Consider the following 18,148-nt stretch of genomic DNA (forward strand, 5'->3'; position numbering starts at 1 on the left):
GATTTAAGAAAAGTCTTACACAGAGGGAGTATGTTTTTCAAAGGAATTGGCCAAAGTTAATGATTTTTAAACCCATACTCCCATAGCTTTACTAGATATATCTTCCACAACTGGAGTGAGTTTTTCAAAAGGAAGTTGCCCAATTTTCTGATCTATTTGAATTTTGAAACCCATACTTTCTCGATGGATGACACAGTGGTAGTGTGGATTTCAATTGGAATAAATTATCCAATTCATAGATGCTGTTATAAGGTTAGGATTAGGGTTAGGTTCAGGAAAAATAAATTGGATTTTTAAGCACGGAATAAGGATTAAGAGCTTCTACAGCAATACAATGGAAAGTGTCAGGGGTACTGGTACCTACTCGATAAGAGTTTCTTAATGGCATGGGAAAGTCTTGGGTAGTTATTAAATGAATCCAATCCAATGTTTGGTCTATCTTTCATGTAAGCCTACATGATGTTAGTCTGTCGTCCACATCTACCATACGTGTAATTGGGAGGATTACTGCCCCTGGTCATGTGTTGGAATTTTTTATAAGAGCCCTATATAGAATTTTTTTGAATGAATGAATGAATTTCCATACATGTTTGCTTATATTCCTTGGTATACAGGCAACTAGGCACTCTTGATTTCCTCTCTACCATGATGCTGGGACCTATCAAGACATCTGGCCAAGATGAGGCAACAGACTCTGAGGGATGTCTTGCAAGAGCTGTGAAGATCTGTAATAGAACCAAAGGCATCATTGATGATGTGGCTACTGGGGGTGGTGGGTCATTGTCTACTGAAGAAAACAGGTGGTTTGGTAAGTAATACCCAATTCATACTCAAGCCTGGAAATAAGCGGGCACAGGGAACAAATTTGCCGGAGGTCGTAAGCCACCAATTGCTCCTGGTTCTTGTAAAATTCACATGAACCAGGAGCAATTTATTTTAAAAAATTGCTCCTGGTTCCAGTTTTTGCACCTGATGCAGTACATGCTGGAATGCTCTATTGTATATATGCAGAAAAGGATTTACTATTTGAAAATTGCTCCTGTTTCTTCAAATATTGCTTGTGGTGCTTGTAAAATCCCAGTGAACCAGGAGCAATGTTCAAAAACAAATTGCTCCTGGTTCCAGTCTGCTTATTTCCAGGCTTGTTCATAATAGCACTCGCAATGTGCAATTAAAGCATTCAGTCCTGGCTAGCGACGTAGTGTTAAATTTGGCTTGAAGTCAACTTCTTGGGATTTAAAGATGGGCTATTGATTTACCATTCAGATATCAGCAATTGCTTAAGTATATCACAACAAAATGATTGCTTAGTATGATGGACATAACTATCAGTTTGTGGAAATATGATTCACTTCTAAATTGAAGAGTTTGATGTCATTCAGGGTGATAGGAAAGTGGCTGAAGTGTTTATGTGAGCTAGAGAACAACAGACTTAACTTTTTAGACAGAAGTGTGGCAGACTTGAGAGAATCTGGTCAGTTATAGGTGTTGGTCCTGTATACAAGAGGAGTCATCTGTGTGCATGTTAAGTGTCACAGCTATTTGAAAAGAAAAATACATGTGAATCGAAATGGATTCTTGCAAACTCATCTGGCGAGAGTTAAGGGAGAATTGACTGATTGACGTAACTTACTATGCGCAGAATGGCCATGATCTTAGAGAAATCAATTTTGATTCTCACCAACCAAATAGGAGAATCATCTTAAAAACTGATTTAAAAGACTCTTCACAAGAATGCATTCTCTAATTCTCAGTGAATTTGAATTGCCTTGATATTGCAGGTAGCAATGCATACAATGTAGGTCTGGTCTGCTACAAGAAGAAGTATTACAACCAGTCAGCTATTCTGCTGGAGATTGCTTGCAATCAATTACAGACATGGTGCTTTACTGGAAACAAACTGGACATGGCAAAGCTGAAAAAAGTAAGTCAACAATTAAAATGAACAAAGGGGATGGCTCAAAATGACATGGGGATATGCCATGGTTAGCATAAATGTAATGATAGTAGGCCTATATTGTTATATGCATGGTATAATGGTATCCAGAATCAATATGTTACAACTGAAGATTGTGTCACTTACTCCATGCCTATAACCATATTGGCTTACTAACTATCATTGCAACACTAGTCGGTGTGATGCATGCTAATGTGGCGTCTCCCAATGTCGTTTTGAGCCGTCCCCTTTATTCAAACAGCTTATTACCATATATGAGTAGGATTCGATCTTTCCCTAGAGAAGTACTTTTCAGGAAAAAATTAAATCCTACTCAGGTTTACCTGGTGTACCAAGTAATTTCAAATTATTACTATATGATGTAAAAATGTGTGTTTTTGTGTTTATAATATTATGAAATGAACCTTGTTCTAATTGTCAACAACAATGAGTACATTCATTACATTGTCATCATATAAAACAAAAAGTTGACAAGAGTTTAAAATATATGTGTTAATAAGTTGTCAAAGTTGTGTGCTTGTCCTCTTTCAAGAACATGGGAATTGTTAGCAACCTTTCCCTTTTTTGCCTACCCAAACTGTGACCCCAACTTAATTAGAAATCTGTTCCTTTCAGGTACAACTGATCAGCAGATATGAGCTACTCATTGACTGTCAAAGAAAAGCTGGTCAAAACTTGCAGGCCATGAAAACTGTCGTGAAATGCCTATGGGAAGTCTGCAGTCATGTGACAGATCATGTGACACCGTGCATTGAATTGTGGGTAAAGGCCAAGAGGGATGCTCTCAAGGATGAAGAAAGTGATGAGTTGCAGTCCAGGTAAGTGGGTACTGAAGTAGTAGCCTGGTAAAGGTACTTGAGTAAGCTTGGAGTAGAAGTTGGGAACCACCCTATTTTGCCTAATTTTTTGTGTGTGCTACACTCAATTTGCCAGTTCAGAAGCTGCATTTTAACTCTAAGAACCTAAAATGACCTTTGCAGACATGCCACTTGTACAGTCAGTTTTACCATTCTTGACCAACATAATAATGCCTCAAAAAGATAAATGGCTGGAGTAATAGACTACCAACTGACCTGACATTGTTTGACCCTATTTAATTGCATGGCAATAAAGCTGTCATTTGATTGGTTGCTGTAAACAATTCATAAATTTGGCCTTGTCAAATCAATCGGCATGCTTGTCCTTAAAAGCTGCCGGTGTTTTTAGTAGTTTTAGCACTGTCCTGGTTTTATGTAGCTTTCACTGCCATGCAAATAGACTGAACAATTGAGCGGAGCCCAGTGGGTACTATAATAGACTCAGTACACCGGTCGATCTTACCGTTTCCGATGTTGATTAAGATACTTCTTGCATCGATCCCGAGATGCGGAAAAAAAAACCAATAGTTATTTTGTCTCATATAAATTAATAAATAACAAATTCCCCCCGATCCTCCGGTGGACTCACCCAAAAGGTGACGTCACACCATATGATCGTCCCTTATCCTCCTTGGTCTCCGACTGACACAGACGCGTGCCTATCGATTGTTCATAGCACTGTGTATCAATTTCTCGACCAAAGCGAGATATACGGTTGTAGTTTCACACCTTAGGTAAAACCAAACCGGTATTGTTCGACTGAGGATAGTTTTGACGGCATTTTCTGGCGAAAAAGTGACAAAAAAGCGATCCAAAACTTAGCTACATATCGTGCCTCCGTTTGTATACGGGAAACACGAGCAATTCAAAATGGCCGCTCGTTGACGCCATTCATTTTGTTTCCCACGTAAAACAACCATTGCAGCCTGTAAGTTACAATAGCTGTTTGTACATACACATTGTATTTCATGTACGGTAGGTTATTGTTGCTATGTTAGGGTGATTACTCTATCGTTATGTCTTCATTACCGTCCAATAAAGACGAGTTAATCAGATATTCATACGGTGGGGATTGGTAGGGACCCGTCTGACATTTTAGTAATAAAGTTAGCCAGTCCTTACTTTACCACTAACGATAGCGACCAGCCTCCGTGCTCAGGTTTGCTTTCTGGGCTTGAGTCGGCGTGTTGGGGGGTAGTGCCCCCCTCCCTTTCTCCTCGCTTCGCCTCGGCCCTGTCGGGCTTGCCCTTCCCTGGTGACGGAGCGGGACCCACACCCGCTCTGTTTCACCCACAGGGGAGTGCTCACGATCTTCTAGATGTCTTTCTTTTGCTTAGGACTCTCCGAGTTCCAGCTTGACGATTGGGATAGGCTCCGTCATCGCCATAAAGACGAAGAAGAAATCTACCAAGGGCACTGGTAAGGTCGACACGGTGGATTCTGCTGTGACAGCCCCTATGGGTCACGGCAGGTCTGTTAAGGGGCTCCGGTCCCGGACAAGCAGGCGGTTCCTTCGGGGACTGCTAAGCGCGTCCAAAGGCTCAGCAGCCAGCGAAAGCACTGACTATACGTCGGAGCAAAGTAGCAGGCAGCAGAGCGGTAACCACCAGCGAAAACCCTAGCGGGTTTTGCAGCAGGAGGATACCAGTCGACACGGTAGATTCTGCTGTGACAGCCCCTATGGGTCATGGCAGGTCTGCTTAAGGGGCTCCGGTCCCCGGACAAGCAGGCGGTTCCTTCGGGGAATGCTAGCGCGTCCCAAGGCTCAGCAGCCAGCGAAAGCACTGACTATACGTCGGAGCAAAGTAGCAGGCAGCAGAGCGGTAACCACCAGCGAAAACCCTAGCGGGTTTTGTAGCAGGAGGATACCAGTCCTCTAGCGAAAATCCTCACGGGTTTTTAGCAGGAGGACACCCGTCTGTTGCAGGCATATCTACGGGCTCAAACAGCCACAGTAGTAGCCAGCGACGGGCAGCATGCAAGGGTACCCCGGGCTTGCCTGGGTTGAACCCTAGCATGCATGGGTTCAGCAGAGACGATACCGCGGCTAACGCTGTGGGTGTAGTCTTAGCAGAACCAACTGGGGTTGTCACACGGCAGCGTTCCATGGCGGGACCGCCGGGTGATACCCGGGGCCCTAGAATAGCTGCTGGCTGTCCACAGGGACTGGCTGGCGATTATTCAGGGGTTGGGCTCGCAGTCTCTCACGGGACAGCGACCCAGGTGCATTCGGTGGCAGCTACAAAGGCGAGCTACGGCTTGACTTCAGTGGTAGCCGCTATGCACCCGCCCATAGCTGCCGTGAGTGGTCCGCCACACGCAGCGACCTTTGGCGAAGCTCTAGAGAGTACAGTAAGTAGCTTGAACAGCCTAGCTGATCAACAACCCACTTATGTCCTCGAGAGCCAGCGGAGCGTGGGTGATCCATTACCGTCAATGGGTCAATTACCCTCTCTTGATCGATCACTGTCAAATCAACAGGGCATAGCTCCATTGATTAACGCTGCCTATTCAGGTGGCGAGGTGATTGATCGGGGGTATGCACGCTCAGCTACCCGTGGTACTAGGCAAGCTCCCTCTAGCCAAGGGACAGCCGGTATAGCGGGGTACCCATACACACGTCTTGAGCCCCTTGCGGGAACGCAGTGAGGCATGGGTACAGTGGTACACAGCCGGGAGCCCTCACGGGCACCTATGCTGGAACCACGCATACAGCGGTACACAACCGGGAACCCTCACGGGTACCCATGCTAGTACCGCGCCGGTACCACGCCAGCACACAGCTTGATCCCCCAAACAGGGACGCAGTGTGGCGAGGGTACAGCGGTCCACAGTTGGGAACCCTCACGGGTACCCACGCTGATACCGCACCGGTACCGCAGCACCCGCCTTAGTCGCCACAGTCTCGGTGGCAACCAGGGCGGGGAGGCGGTGCTGGTACTGCAGTACCATGGGGTTACCCTGGTGGCGGATCCTTTCAGGGTCAGCTGCGGCTGGGTATGCCCCGTGGTACCCGCCGCAGGGTGTTTCTTCCACGGCCTAGCACCGTGGCAAGTGTCGCCTAGCGATGGCCACGCAGTACCAACATCAGCTGTTGACCAGGCCAGCCGGCATGGGGCTAACCCAGATCTTGATCAGGGTAGGCCCGTGCTGCTAAGCGCTAGGACGGCGGCTGCGAGAGCATCTGCGGACCCAGTGGTGCCATGGCGGATACCTCAGGGTCTTGCGGAGTACTCCCTCTTCTGCTGGCAGGTAGTCGGCGAGCCACACAGTGGTTATGCCTTCTTACCCGCTTTCAGATGCCGTCCTCAGTTACCGTCATCATCGGAGCATGATCACGGATACTGTGGCGAGGGAAAGGAGTCGGAAGCTGAGTCCGGTAGTGACATCACTACAATCTCCTTCCCCGCTGCCCAGCGAGGGGAGCAACAGCACTGATCTTCCTCCGGACACCCCTAAGGGGGAGTCCATGGAGGAGGACCAGGGGATCCTTTCAGTAGGATGCTCAGCTGCTGCTTCCTCACAGGGGCGCCTGCACTCTCATTCCCGGCAAACCTCACGGGTAGATATCGTGGGGCTGTCGAGCTCAGTAGAGCTATGGCGCGCGTGCTTGCACGCTTCCTCTGCGTGTAACGCGGGAGGACCACGGGACCTACCTGAGGGGATCCGAGAGGGACCCAGATGTCGTCAAGCGTATCACGCTCAGACAACATCTGAGCTCTTCATGAGGTGAGCCTATTAGCGGTGCTAACAGCTAGCCTCAACGAGAGCTCCATGGGCCTAGCCCATAGGGTGTCCACTCAGCGCCGGGGAGGGGCCTGCCACTCCAATCGCTCAACGCGATGGAAAGGCAGGGTCCTTTTCTCTTTGGATGCTTCTGCGCTACGGAGGAGGACCGTGCAAAGAAGCTACCAACGGGAGCACACTGAAAAGGACGGAAACTGCCCTTACCATAGGTAGGAGCTCCGACTTCAGCAGGCCGTGCACCACCAACAGTACCCGAGCCCACTACCTCTGCAGCACCCATTTCTGGGAGGCGCAAGGGTAGCACAGGAACAGCTGGCAAGCCCCGAAGAAGAGCAAGCGCTCTTCCAAGGGAAGCTAGGCAGAGCATTCCTGGGGGCTCAGCGGTTTTTCCACAGGGGATCTCCCAGTGGGCGACCGCTTATGGCTTGCACCCACGGGTGTGGACCCACCTCTCTGGGCGCCTGGGTATGGTCAGTGGTGAGTGGGGGTTACAGACTGGCAACCCAGTCTCCCCACATTCGTCTGCACATTTCAGAGGTCCACAGTAGTGCCGTCAGACGGCCCCAGCGTCGGGCACTACTGACAGGGATCACACAGCTTCTCACGAAGCGGGCGATTGTCCCGTCTACCCCCGTTCTCTGGTGATCTTGGAGCCATTGGCTCCAAGGAAGACAGCGACAGGAGCCCCATCCGGAACCGCAGGCTGTTGAACACGTTCTTCAGGCCCAAGAGGTTCAGAATGGGGACTCTCGCCTCGGTGCTAGCCTGCCCCATCAGGGGCATGGGAACAACATCGCTAGATCTCTCGGACGCCTATCTGCATATGCCAATCGCCTCTCAAGATCGGAGGCATCTGCGCTTCTAGGTACAGGATCAAAATTACCAGTTTTGATACCGGCCATCCGCCTGTCCATCTCTCCCAGGGTGTTTAACACTCTTGGTCAGAGCGGTGGCAGCGTACCTGAATCACAGGGGTGTCAACATCAGTTGCTACCTGGACGTTTGGCTCATATACGGACGCACTCCACTGAAGACTACGGTCTCATGGGGTTGATAGTCCGTGGGGTGCGGGACCCTGGATTTTTGATCAGCTCAAAAAAGTCCAGCGTGGTCCCGACGCAGAACACCACTATTTGTAGGGGCCCAGATCACCCTCACGGAGGGGTTCGCGGTGCTCTCACCCGAGCGGGTGATTTAACATGGTGCGGTGTGCCTGACTCTTGGCCGAGTCTCGGGCAAAACCCGCTGTGGCATGGATGAAGGTGGTAGGCCTAATGGCCAGTATGGTAGACCTCGTACTGTACTGCCGTTTCTCGTTAGGGCTTACCCAACTACACCTTCTAGCCTGCTTGCAGGCCCAGTCGTCACCAATATCCCTCGCGGTTCCGTTGTCGGAGATCGCGAGAGGAACTCTGGTGGTGGACCCATCAGCCCAATTTGACCCAGGGTGTCAGGTTTCCTGCACCCCGGTATGTCACGTGGTGACGACCATAGCGTCAAAACGGGGCTGGGGGTCCACATCCACGAGACTCCGTCTCGGGCCTATGGGGGCCATAGAGACAGAGTTTCACATCAACCTCCCTCGCTTACGAGGAGGTGATCGTGAATCACATACCGTTGTCCTGACGGATAACACAACCGTGGTAGCCTACCCCAACAGACAAGGGGACTCCGGGCCACCACGATTGAGCCTGCATGCACGACACCTGATAGGGTGGTGCAAGTTCAGGCAGATTACGATGAGCGCGATACACATCGCGGGCGTCACCAGCATCCTCGCGCACAATCTGTCACGAGGAAGGGTGTCGGGACCAGCAGAATGGTCCCTTGCTCCGCAGAGTCGCTCAGACGATCTTCAAGGGATGTACCACCCCTCGAAAGATCTGTTCGCATCTCATCGCAATCATCCACTGCCGGTGTACTGCGCAAGGGTCGCGGACCCCCAAGCACGCACCGTGGACGCCCTGTCCATAGACTGGGGAGGGATGACAGCTTATGCAGTCCCTCCGATCTCACGCCTCATGAGGGTGGTGGCCAAGATCGGGTGGGAAGACTGCATTGTCATTCTGCTAGCGGCAAGGCGCTGGCACTCCCAGTACCAGATCTACTCCGGATGCCCGGAGCGGAGGTACCAGTCTATCACTAGAGCACCTGCAGTTAGCTGCATGGCCCTTACCAGGAACACGCAGCGGAGGGATACTTTTCATCAGAAGCTGTTTTTCTCATCGCCGGGGCTGACGGAAGTCTACCCTCCGTGCGTATAGCCAGAGTCTGGCTCCATACTACGCTTGGTGCAATGAGACAAATAGCTCTCCCGCTAGAGCCTCTGTGCTGCTAGTTGCGTAGTTTCTGACATAAAAGTTCCAAGCAAGACTTCAGCGGGCCACTGGGGCCAGCTATAAGTCAGCTGTCCTCTCCATTCACCGAGGTTTCGAGGCGGATCGACTATCATAGCCGATGGTTACCTTATTAGTCTACGCCTCGACGGTATGTTCAACGAGTGTCTACCAAAAAGGAAAGTGATCCTCCTAAGGGATCCCAACACAGTCTTAGATTACGTTAAGGGTCACCCTTTTGACCTTCCGTCAAAAGCGACGCTTAAATACGTAGCTCTCGGGATGGCTTTCCGGTTTGGCGTTGGCTTCGGGACGGCGGTGCTGAGTTGCACACGGTCTCGAGGTTAGCTTCCGTGTTCACAAACACTGGAGCGACACTGTTTCGGCGCTCTGTTCTCGTGACTCTGAACGGGCGCGTGCATACCGACATTCGTCCCTCTCCAATCCCCAGGGTTGGGCAAGGTTCGGCTGAAGCCAAAGATAGGCTGGGGTGTCCGATAAGGCGCTGCAGCACTATTTCTTCCGAACACAAGCCTTCGAGGGACTCACGACCGCATTCATCACCCTTACAGAGCCTTCCGGCCCAGCCGCCGCCGCAATGGCTGGTCCAGGTGTTGGTGGGGTCCGGGATCGCGAAGGTTTCAAGCGTCCCGACCCACTCGACACGAGCTATCTCATCATCTTGGGTATACCGTTCGGTTGTCCCTTGAGGAGATCTAGCAGGCGGTGTCCCGGAAGCCACCTTCGCCCTTCTCTACGATACTTCCGTTTACGTTAGTAATCAGAGACGGGGCGGGAGGTTTACCGGGACATTGTTCGTGCGATCATAATACGGTGGTGTACGGGTACCAGGTTTTCAGACTATACAGAATACTCAGCATGGTAAGAACCAGTGTCGCTATTCTTAACCACCAAACTTATTAAGTAAGGAGGTTTATGTCTGTGATCGCGTGGTCTTTTTGTTTCCCGACCGTTGGGGAAAATATTTTCTGACCTCGCGAAAACCATCGTCACCCGCTCCCGATCCCTGATCAGATGCTGACCAATCTTGTACCTCCATCCGTCGGTTACTTGCTAGATCGATCTTTCAGATGTTGATGCAAGAAGTATCTTAATCAACATCGGAACGGTAAGATCGACGGTGTACTGAGTCTAGTCCCAAACAGAAATGTTTGGTAGACTCATAACCGGTCGCGATCTTACCTTTCCGATGTTGATTATCCCGACCCCGCCACCCCTACAAGTTTGGTCCGGTAGGGGATCCCAAGTCGGATAAGGGATTTATCATATGGTGTGACGTCACCTTTTGGGTGAGTCCACCGGGGATCGGGGTTTTTGTTATTTATTCATTTATGTGGGACAAAATGACTATTGGTTTTTCCGCATCTCGGGATCGATGCAAGAAGTATCTTAATCAACATCGGAAAGGTAAGATCGCACCGGTTATGAGTCTACCAAACATTTCTGTTTGGGACTATTTTGCAGTAAAACTTTGACAAGAGCGTATTTTAAGCATATCGCATGTTTTACTGAGTTGAAATGCACTTGTCTCTGATTGGCTGCTGAGGCGATCTGCTGTTGCCGAGTGGAAATTTATGAATGAACTTTGCGTTGTACATGTTTTTAGCTCTGACTTTGCAACATCACGATAGTATGCGCTTGTCAAAGGTTTACCGCAAAATATTGCAGTATTCAAGCTTGCAACAAATCACAAATAGTCTTGGTATGGTTAATTTTTCGTTTGTGTGTGATACACACAAAAAAAATAATGGCATTCAAAGATTGGAAGAGTGTTTAATGACGAATACGCTGCGAAATAAAGTTTATTGTGAAAAGAAGTACAAGATGTGTTAGATTTAGGAGTATTTTAGAAGGTTTTGGAGTGCAAAATACAGATTTTTGGTCATCTTACAGAAATCTGAATTTTAAATTAGGCGTGTCCGGACACCTTGGGTTGTGCAAGGGTAAACAATTAAACCTACCTCCAATTCAGCACAGCCTGAAATACAAAATAATATACATGCTGTAATTGTGTTTAAATAATATGGGTGCTTTGAAAGACTATCCACTATAACATATTAGTTGGTTTTATTATTATTATTTTTTGCTATTTTCAGAACACTTTTTGATGCCATCAAAGACATCAAAGGAGTCAGCCTAGATGATGATCACAGAGACTACATCACTTTATTGCTTAAAAAGGAGTTGCAGTCTTACAAATCAGCCAGGTAAGCTGCAAATTAACTCTACAACAGATACGATTTACAAAACTTACTTAGATTGCTGTATAGTATCTTGCATGGTACCAGTTTAAATGCCACACATGTACTCTAAAGGATTCATGATTTACATTTGTGAATTTTTCTTGCTCTTGCAGACATGATACCTTGGTGGAGCAGCATTCAGCTGTTTGTGACCTATTGAACCTCAACTCCAGTGATGATACCAAATTAGCCTATTGCCATGCACTGGTTGAACAGGCCCAAATGTTGCGTGTTGGCAACTTTGAGTCAGATAAGTAAGTAATTTTACTAATTAAGATTGACATAATTACGCATGGTAGAGATTTTTTGTAAGTTTGTATATGTATTTTGTTATTATGTTGTTTACTCTCTGCACAGAAGCAAATAATACATTTTCAAGTTGTATTCAATCCTCATTCAATGTAACCAACAATTAAAGTGTTGGAGAAGAGCATTATAGGTTAATTGATAGTGAAATCTACATCATGAGTACACTATTCGCCAATGACACGGTCATCTCAAAACGAGAATCTACCTGCAATGTGTGTTTTGCGTGTGCGTACGCCTGTCAAATGCACGCTTTCTGCTGCGCATGCTTTGCAAAAGCCTTCTGCCGCATTGCTAGAAAAATCCAAAAAGTTTATAATTGATTTATTGATAACCCAGCAACTTGTCATTGGTTGTAACCATTTGTCAATATTCTACAGCCTGTTGATGAACAAAATATAACAAGTAAAAAAGTGAGTATTATCAGAGGTAGCGCTAGCTTGAGGTCCAGAATGGGTCAATATGCTCACTACATGAGAAGTTAAATTTTGAGGGTCTAAGTTGTTAAATGACACGTAATGCGCCCCATTACGCAACCTATGGCACGTGGGGTGGCATAGACTCCCAAAATGCAGGTTAAGACCCCAAAACACAGGTTAGTGCCAACCTTGTATGTGGAAATTGTGAGTATGGTATCAATAGTTGTAGCAAACAAACATTTTAGTGTAATCAAAAAAGTTTTTTTTTCTTAGCAGAAAATGATTTAAAAATCACATTGTGTTGTACTTTGTTAATCAGATCAGCATCAGAATGTTGCAGCGAAGCCATTGACGTTCTGACCAAGATGGCAGAGAACGAATCAACATCTAGCAATGGAGGACAAGGTCTATTAGCATTTGATATCTTGGGTACAGCTTACTTCTGGATGTATGTATGCCAAATGGAAGACATACAGGTGAGTACTGGTTTAGCACAGATATGGTGGGTTGGGAGGGAATAACTACAAGTCTCAGTGATAATGCAGGACAAGGTCTACTAGCATTTGATATCTTAGGTACAGCTTACTTCTGGATGTATGTATGCCAAATGGAAGACATACAGGTGAGTACTGATTTAGCACAGATATCATGGGTTGGGAGGGAATAACTGCAAGTCTCAGTGATAATGCAGGACAAAGCCCACTTGGATATTTTGTTTGTTTTCACAAACACCAGATTCGTCAGCAATGTGATCATATCCAGTGCAGACCCCATTTACCCTAGCCATTGCATAAGACATCTCACAGGTGTTAGGGGTCAGTAAAAAACAACATATTTCAGTATACTTCTTTATAGCAAAGCGGGTTACGATTTTGTTGTGTGTATGAGAATCAATCTGAATTCTTGCAGAAGAATCAATTTTATTTATGAAGTCACATATCTACTGTGTATACTTGAAAAATTGATGACAGTCACCTCTGATTCACATAAATCTGTTTACAAGAACAGTTGTGACCATTGATTTATTAAAGATACACGCCAAACTGGGGTATTTCATTTGAAATCCATACACCTTCTATAAGACATGACATTAATCTCCCACACAGGGGATGTAGATTTCAAATGGAGCCACTCATTCTGAGAGCCATTTGAAATTTATACTCCCAGTGTGGAAGATTAAGGTAATGTCTTCCATAGGGGATTAGGGGTGTATGGATTGGATTTCAACTGAAGTTGCTCAATGTAACTCTGCCATGTAAAATACTGGTGAGTACTCTTATAACAGATTCATTGGGTCGTTTAATAAATTAGAAAAGCTACTTATCTTCACCACACCAGTTTGATCAAGATTCCTAGCATAATTTAAAATATTTTCCTGAGTGACTACCAGTCTTATGGGTCTGAAAAATAACCTTTTCTACTTTTATTCACTAGCTGAGGAATGCCAAACCACCTGAATCACCAGCTGATGACACCAAACCTAGCAGTAGTACAGGTGGAATCATCTCTCATGTGGCATACACCCTAGGTATGGAACACAGCAATATGCAGTACTTGGATATGGCACTAGGGATATGGGGTGATCTCCTGTGTAATGGATTCAAACCAGATGTCTTCCATGATATGAGTGCAACCAGTCAGTGTCTCAAGTTGATGGCTTCTCTCTATGAATTAACACAAAAAGTAAGTCTTTATTTAATTCATTATTTTTTTTATGTTTCAAAACCATTTTGTTCTTCCTTTATTTGACTAGTATTCATGTGATCAGTTATGCTGATAAGGGAACAAACCAAATGATCGATGACGTCCTATAAACGAAACTAGTTTCGTTTATAGGACGTCATCGATCTTTTGGTTTGTTCCCTAAGCCATCCCGGATTGCTGTGGTTGTCATCATATCTCAATTTGCAAATTATTCAGACATTTTAGGGCTCATATTGAAAATCCCTTACACAGGAAGGTGTGCGCCATCCATCCTGCAGCTTTCCTGTGCTAGCCTTCTTTTGTTAAAATCCTGTGTGATTATAACACTGCAATTAGCCACTTAAATTAGGAACGCGCTTTCCTGGGTTGTGCGATGAGCCGATCAGTTCAATTAGTTCAACAATCAATAAAATTGCCAGTCGTTGATAAACTTTTATTATAATCCTTGTCACCAGACTGTTATGTTTGTAGTGGGTGGAGTAAATCTTCCCATTCGTCATGGACCACTTCAAAAGGCAGGGTGTATCACTGATGCATATAATCCATCCGTTTTATGACCGAGCTTTCCTGAGACGCGGGCTTAGCGAAGGGAATCCTGCCTTCTTTCTGTGTGAAAACGTGGTAGGGTATTTCAATATGAGCCCTTACCAGGTTGAATGAAGGAAAAGACATACCAAATTTGCAAAGTATTCCATTCCCATCAGCTATCTACCAGACCAGCAGTATAATCTTTGGAATTCTTTTAAAATACCTATACACATACACTTCCGACTGTCAAAATGGTAGGGTATCCTAAAATTAGAATGTCTAAAGTCATGTAGAAAGCCAAATTGAATGTGTGTTCCATCAAAACACAAATAGGGTATAGCTTTCAGTTTCTTTGTAATAGAAATAGTGCTTAATGATCATACGTTTCTCTTCACAGCCAATGCAGCAGCTCCAATCCCTACATCTCCTGTCAGTACTCTCAACAGCCAGTGGTAACACCTCTCAGAGCCTCTACGCATTCTGTCAGATCAGTAGCACCCTCTGTCAGCTAGGAGAGACCAAGCTGGCTGGCAACATCATGAGAAAAGCTGAAGATATCTTGGAACAAGTTGACGGGGGACCAGAGGATGCAGGACGCAAGAGTTTAGATTTGACTTGCATGCTGGCTAAAGCACAGTATTTACTGTACAGTGGACAGGTTAGTTTTAATGCAATATGTGATGCAATCTGGTAAAAACAAAGGTGGAAACTTTTTAGTAGTGATATGAGCATAAATAGGGACACAAAAAAATCAGTACATAAGAAAGTTTGCATTATGAAAGCATATACCTTTGCAACCATGTGTGCTAAAGTTTTTGTCAGAGAAGAACGGCACTTGTTTACATTTTGAGAGCGTGCAGTGCGTAACACAGAAGTGGGGTTCTGATTGGCTGAATCAATCGTCTGACAATCATAGCAACAGACCAATAATCTGATTGGCCGATTGTGCGTGAAATCGTAGGTCGGCGCCCTTAGAGTGAACACAAAGCTCCGCGTATGTCGCTCATTAACAGGGCGCTCGCGTCAATCTGAGCAAGGGAGTGCCGTTCATCTCTGAAACCCAGTGTAGTATGTAACATCAGCAATAAAATGCTTATTGTGCAAATTGATGATATTGATAACTCATTTTCAGAATAGGTTATTCCAGTTGAAATCCCTACACCCCTTATGTAAGACATGACTGTAACCTCCCATACAGGGAGTATGAATTTCAAATGGAGTTACCCATTCCAGGTAACCCCATTTGAAATTCACACTACCTGTGTGGAAGATTAACATCATGTCTATCATAGGGGGTGTATGGAATTCAACTGGAATAGTCCATTGCCTCCTTAGGCTTAGTTGGATCAGATTATGTCGGGATATATTTGCACACCAATTGATTTCTCACAAGACAGATTTTTAAGAATCAATTTGATTTTTCTTTCTAAAGAGGAAAAACCATATGTATTTTGGTTGGAATTAATAGAATATTTTGATGCTAATTTGTAATTTACTTGTACTTCTGTTCTTGCAAAACATGGCAGAATTGTGTCCTGATTGTCTGGAAAGGGGTAGGGCATGCTATTACTAGATGTATGTACAATATTTCAATAGCTAATTATACTGCAATTTCCAATTGAAGCAATGTTGGGACATGTAGCAGGGATGCAAGTTTTCCTGCTTTTGTAGGAATTCCCGCTTTCATGAAGTCCAACTTCCCGCACTTTGCTTTACTTTCAGCCCGTTTTGAAGTCTTTTGGCCCAGATTCACACACTTTTCAGGCTTTTTCCTTCAGGTCAGCTTGCATCCCTGATGTTGAATAATCTACATTGAGCAATCCATGCAAAGACAGAACATTAAGGTCCTCATGGTTGCCTCTTGTACCACTTTGTTACTTACAAATTTTCCATATGGACAGCAGACTCAAATGTACTGGGCATTACATTTGTACATCACAGAATGAGGACCTTCATCAATCTCACAGATTGTCTTGTCTATCTTTTTCCCAATCAGTTTGACAAGTTCCGAAGCAAATGGGAGAAACTTGTACAATCCCAGACATCGGAGAGACGTACCTATCACACCTACCTGCAAAACGCATCCATTAAGCAATTACAAGCCATATGTATGGACATTAATCCTGAGGTCATGACCCTTGCTGACCTTTGTCCTGAGGGGTCAACAGCTTTGGATTTAGCCGTTGAGGCTAAACAGATTCGTATGGGAGTGTGTAGCAACTTGCTTGGGGAGTATTTCTGCAACAGCAGGGAACAGGCGGATGGGTCTAAGGCTAATGCATCCATGATGGACAGCAGTGAGTATAATTCAAACTTTTTCAAACAATAATCTGGGTTTTTAGAGAGGTAAGATTGTGTGAGTCAGTCCGTCCATCGGTCTGCATCATCATCAGTTTTTTTGCATCCATTACTTATATAGTGCATGCTCAGGTTGACATTTGGTCCATTTGTTTCATCAGAAAATGGGATGACCAATATGTGTATGTAAGGTTTTCGTGTTCCTTTTGTCTAAATGAATAATTTGAAACAATCTGAGACATTTGTATGAATCGGAACATTTTCAAAATTTGAACATAATGTAAAAGATCGTTGACCTTTGATTTATTTGATTCATTCATTCATTTGATTCATTCATTTATTCATTCATTTGTAGTTTATTAACACAATGCATTGTAGCCAGAGGTTAAATTACAGCAAAGTTTACATTAAAAGACATATACAAAATAAAGAATATGATAAAATGCAAGTGAACAACAAAATAATAAACAAAATGTTACAGTAAACCCTATAGCACAAACCATACACAAGTAAAACAAGTTAACAATGCACCCAAGAAATCCATCCCAGACTACTCACAGGCACACTCAATTTCACAGCACAAACTACAACAGCACACTGATAGGGCACATATCCACTCACAACAGTTGCACACCCACACCACTCCACATGACACATAACACATCCCGAATTATACCACAACACTGCACAACCAGAGTCCACATGCTAACAAAACTCACATATGATAGCCTATCCACCCTCCCAGGCTCCCCCCTGTACTTTCAATACAACAATACCATAAGATAATATCAAGAATGTCCGCTGTGGGAAAATAATACGCCAATATAAAAACAGCCAGCAACAAAATAAGGAATTGCACTATTTTGAAACAGATTGGTTCTACACTTGATTTTGTTGAAATGGTTTGCATTCTCAGAGAATATTGCACTTTATCAGTTACTTGTAAAGGTAACCGGGCACTGAACTCATCAGACTTGCAGATATCCATGGCAAATTTAACACAAAGCATTTTACGCCTTTCCTGAAGGCTGGTAAGGTTGCACAGTTCAAGAGCATGGTCAGATAATCTGGACCAAGGATGATCCTGGGGTGTTTTTTTTGCACCCTCTCTAGCATTGAGACCTGGGATTCAGTTTAAGTTATAGCATGTCAAACCACATATGAATGAATGTATGTACTTTATAGGTGAGAAGGTTTTTGTCAAGACCAAAATGTCTAGTGGTATTAAGAGAGGCGGAAAAACATAGGAAAACCTCTCGCTCACCTAGCAACAATAGTGGTAACGTACAGGGACACTTTAAGATATAAGGTTCAGCACAATGAAGACGGAAAAACTGGCTGCTCGAACGGAACTTTAAACAACCATGAAAACTTGGATTACAACATTGCAGATGCTGGTCTTCAATACCAGGAGCCACATACACCGGCAGAAGGAAACTGTATGTTCCATGCACTGGCTGACCAATTAAGACTTGCAGATGTTGCCGATATATCGCACATACAAGTAAGGGCTGAATTGGTTGGATAGCTGCAGGAAAACCAGTTTCTGTCTGTCGGTATGGAACATGTTCAAGATTTTATTGACTCCCCATCATGGAATGGCTACATACAATACATGACAAGAGATGGTAATTGGGGTGATCATCTGATTTTAGTGGCAGCTGCAAATAGATATAACATCGATATTTCAATCATCCCCCAGCCTACAAAATTCACCAGTTGCCATAATTTC

The 18,148-nt window shown here is 45.1% G+C and overlaps 1 protein-coding gene across 1 annotated transcript in view; it reads left to right on the forward strand.

Moving 5' to 3' along the window:
* The window catches only part of LOC140142358 (separin-like), a 48,836-nt gene that overhangs the window by 10,508 nt on the left and 20,180 nt on the right, over positions 1-18,148 (forward strand). Inside the window, 10 exon segments of the mRNA XM_072164326.1 lie at positions 615-808; positions 1,782-1,924; positions 2,573-2,775; positions 11,015-11,125; positions 11,275-11,415; positions 12,206-12,388; positions 12,421-12,508; positions 13,321-13,569; positions 14,516-14,776; positions 16,115-16,415. Coding sequence (XP_072020427.1) covers positions 615-808; positions 1,782-1,924; positions 2,573-2,775; positions 11,015-11,125; positions 11,275-11,415; positions 12,206-12,388; positions 12,421-12,508; positions 13,321-13,569; positions 14,516-14,776; positions 16,115-16,415 — 1,874 coding nt within the window.

Source organism: Amphiura filiformis, chromosome 20, assembly GCF_039555335.1.
Source record: "Amphiura filiformis chromosome 20, Afil_fr2py, whole genome shotgun sequence".
NCBI classification, from domain to species: Eukaryota; Metazoa; Echinodermata; class Ophiuroidea; order Amphilepidida; family Amphiuridae; genus Amphiura; species Amphiura filiformis.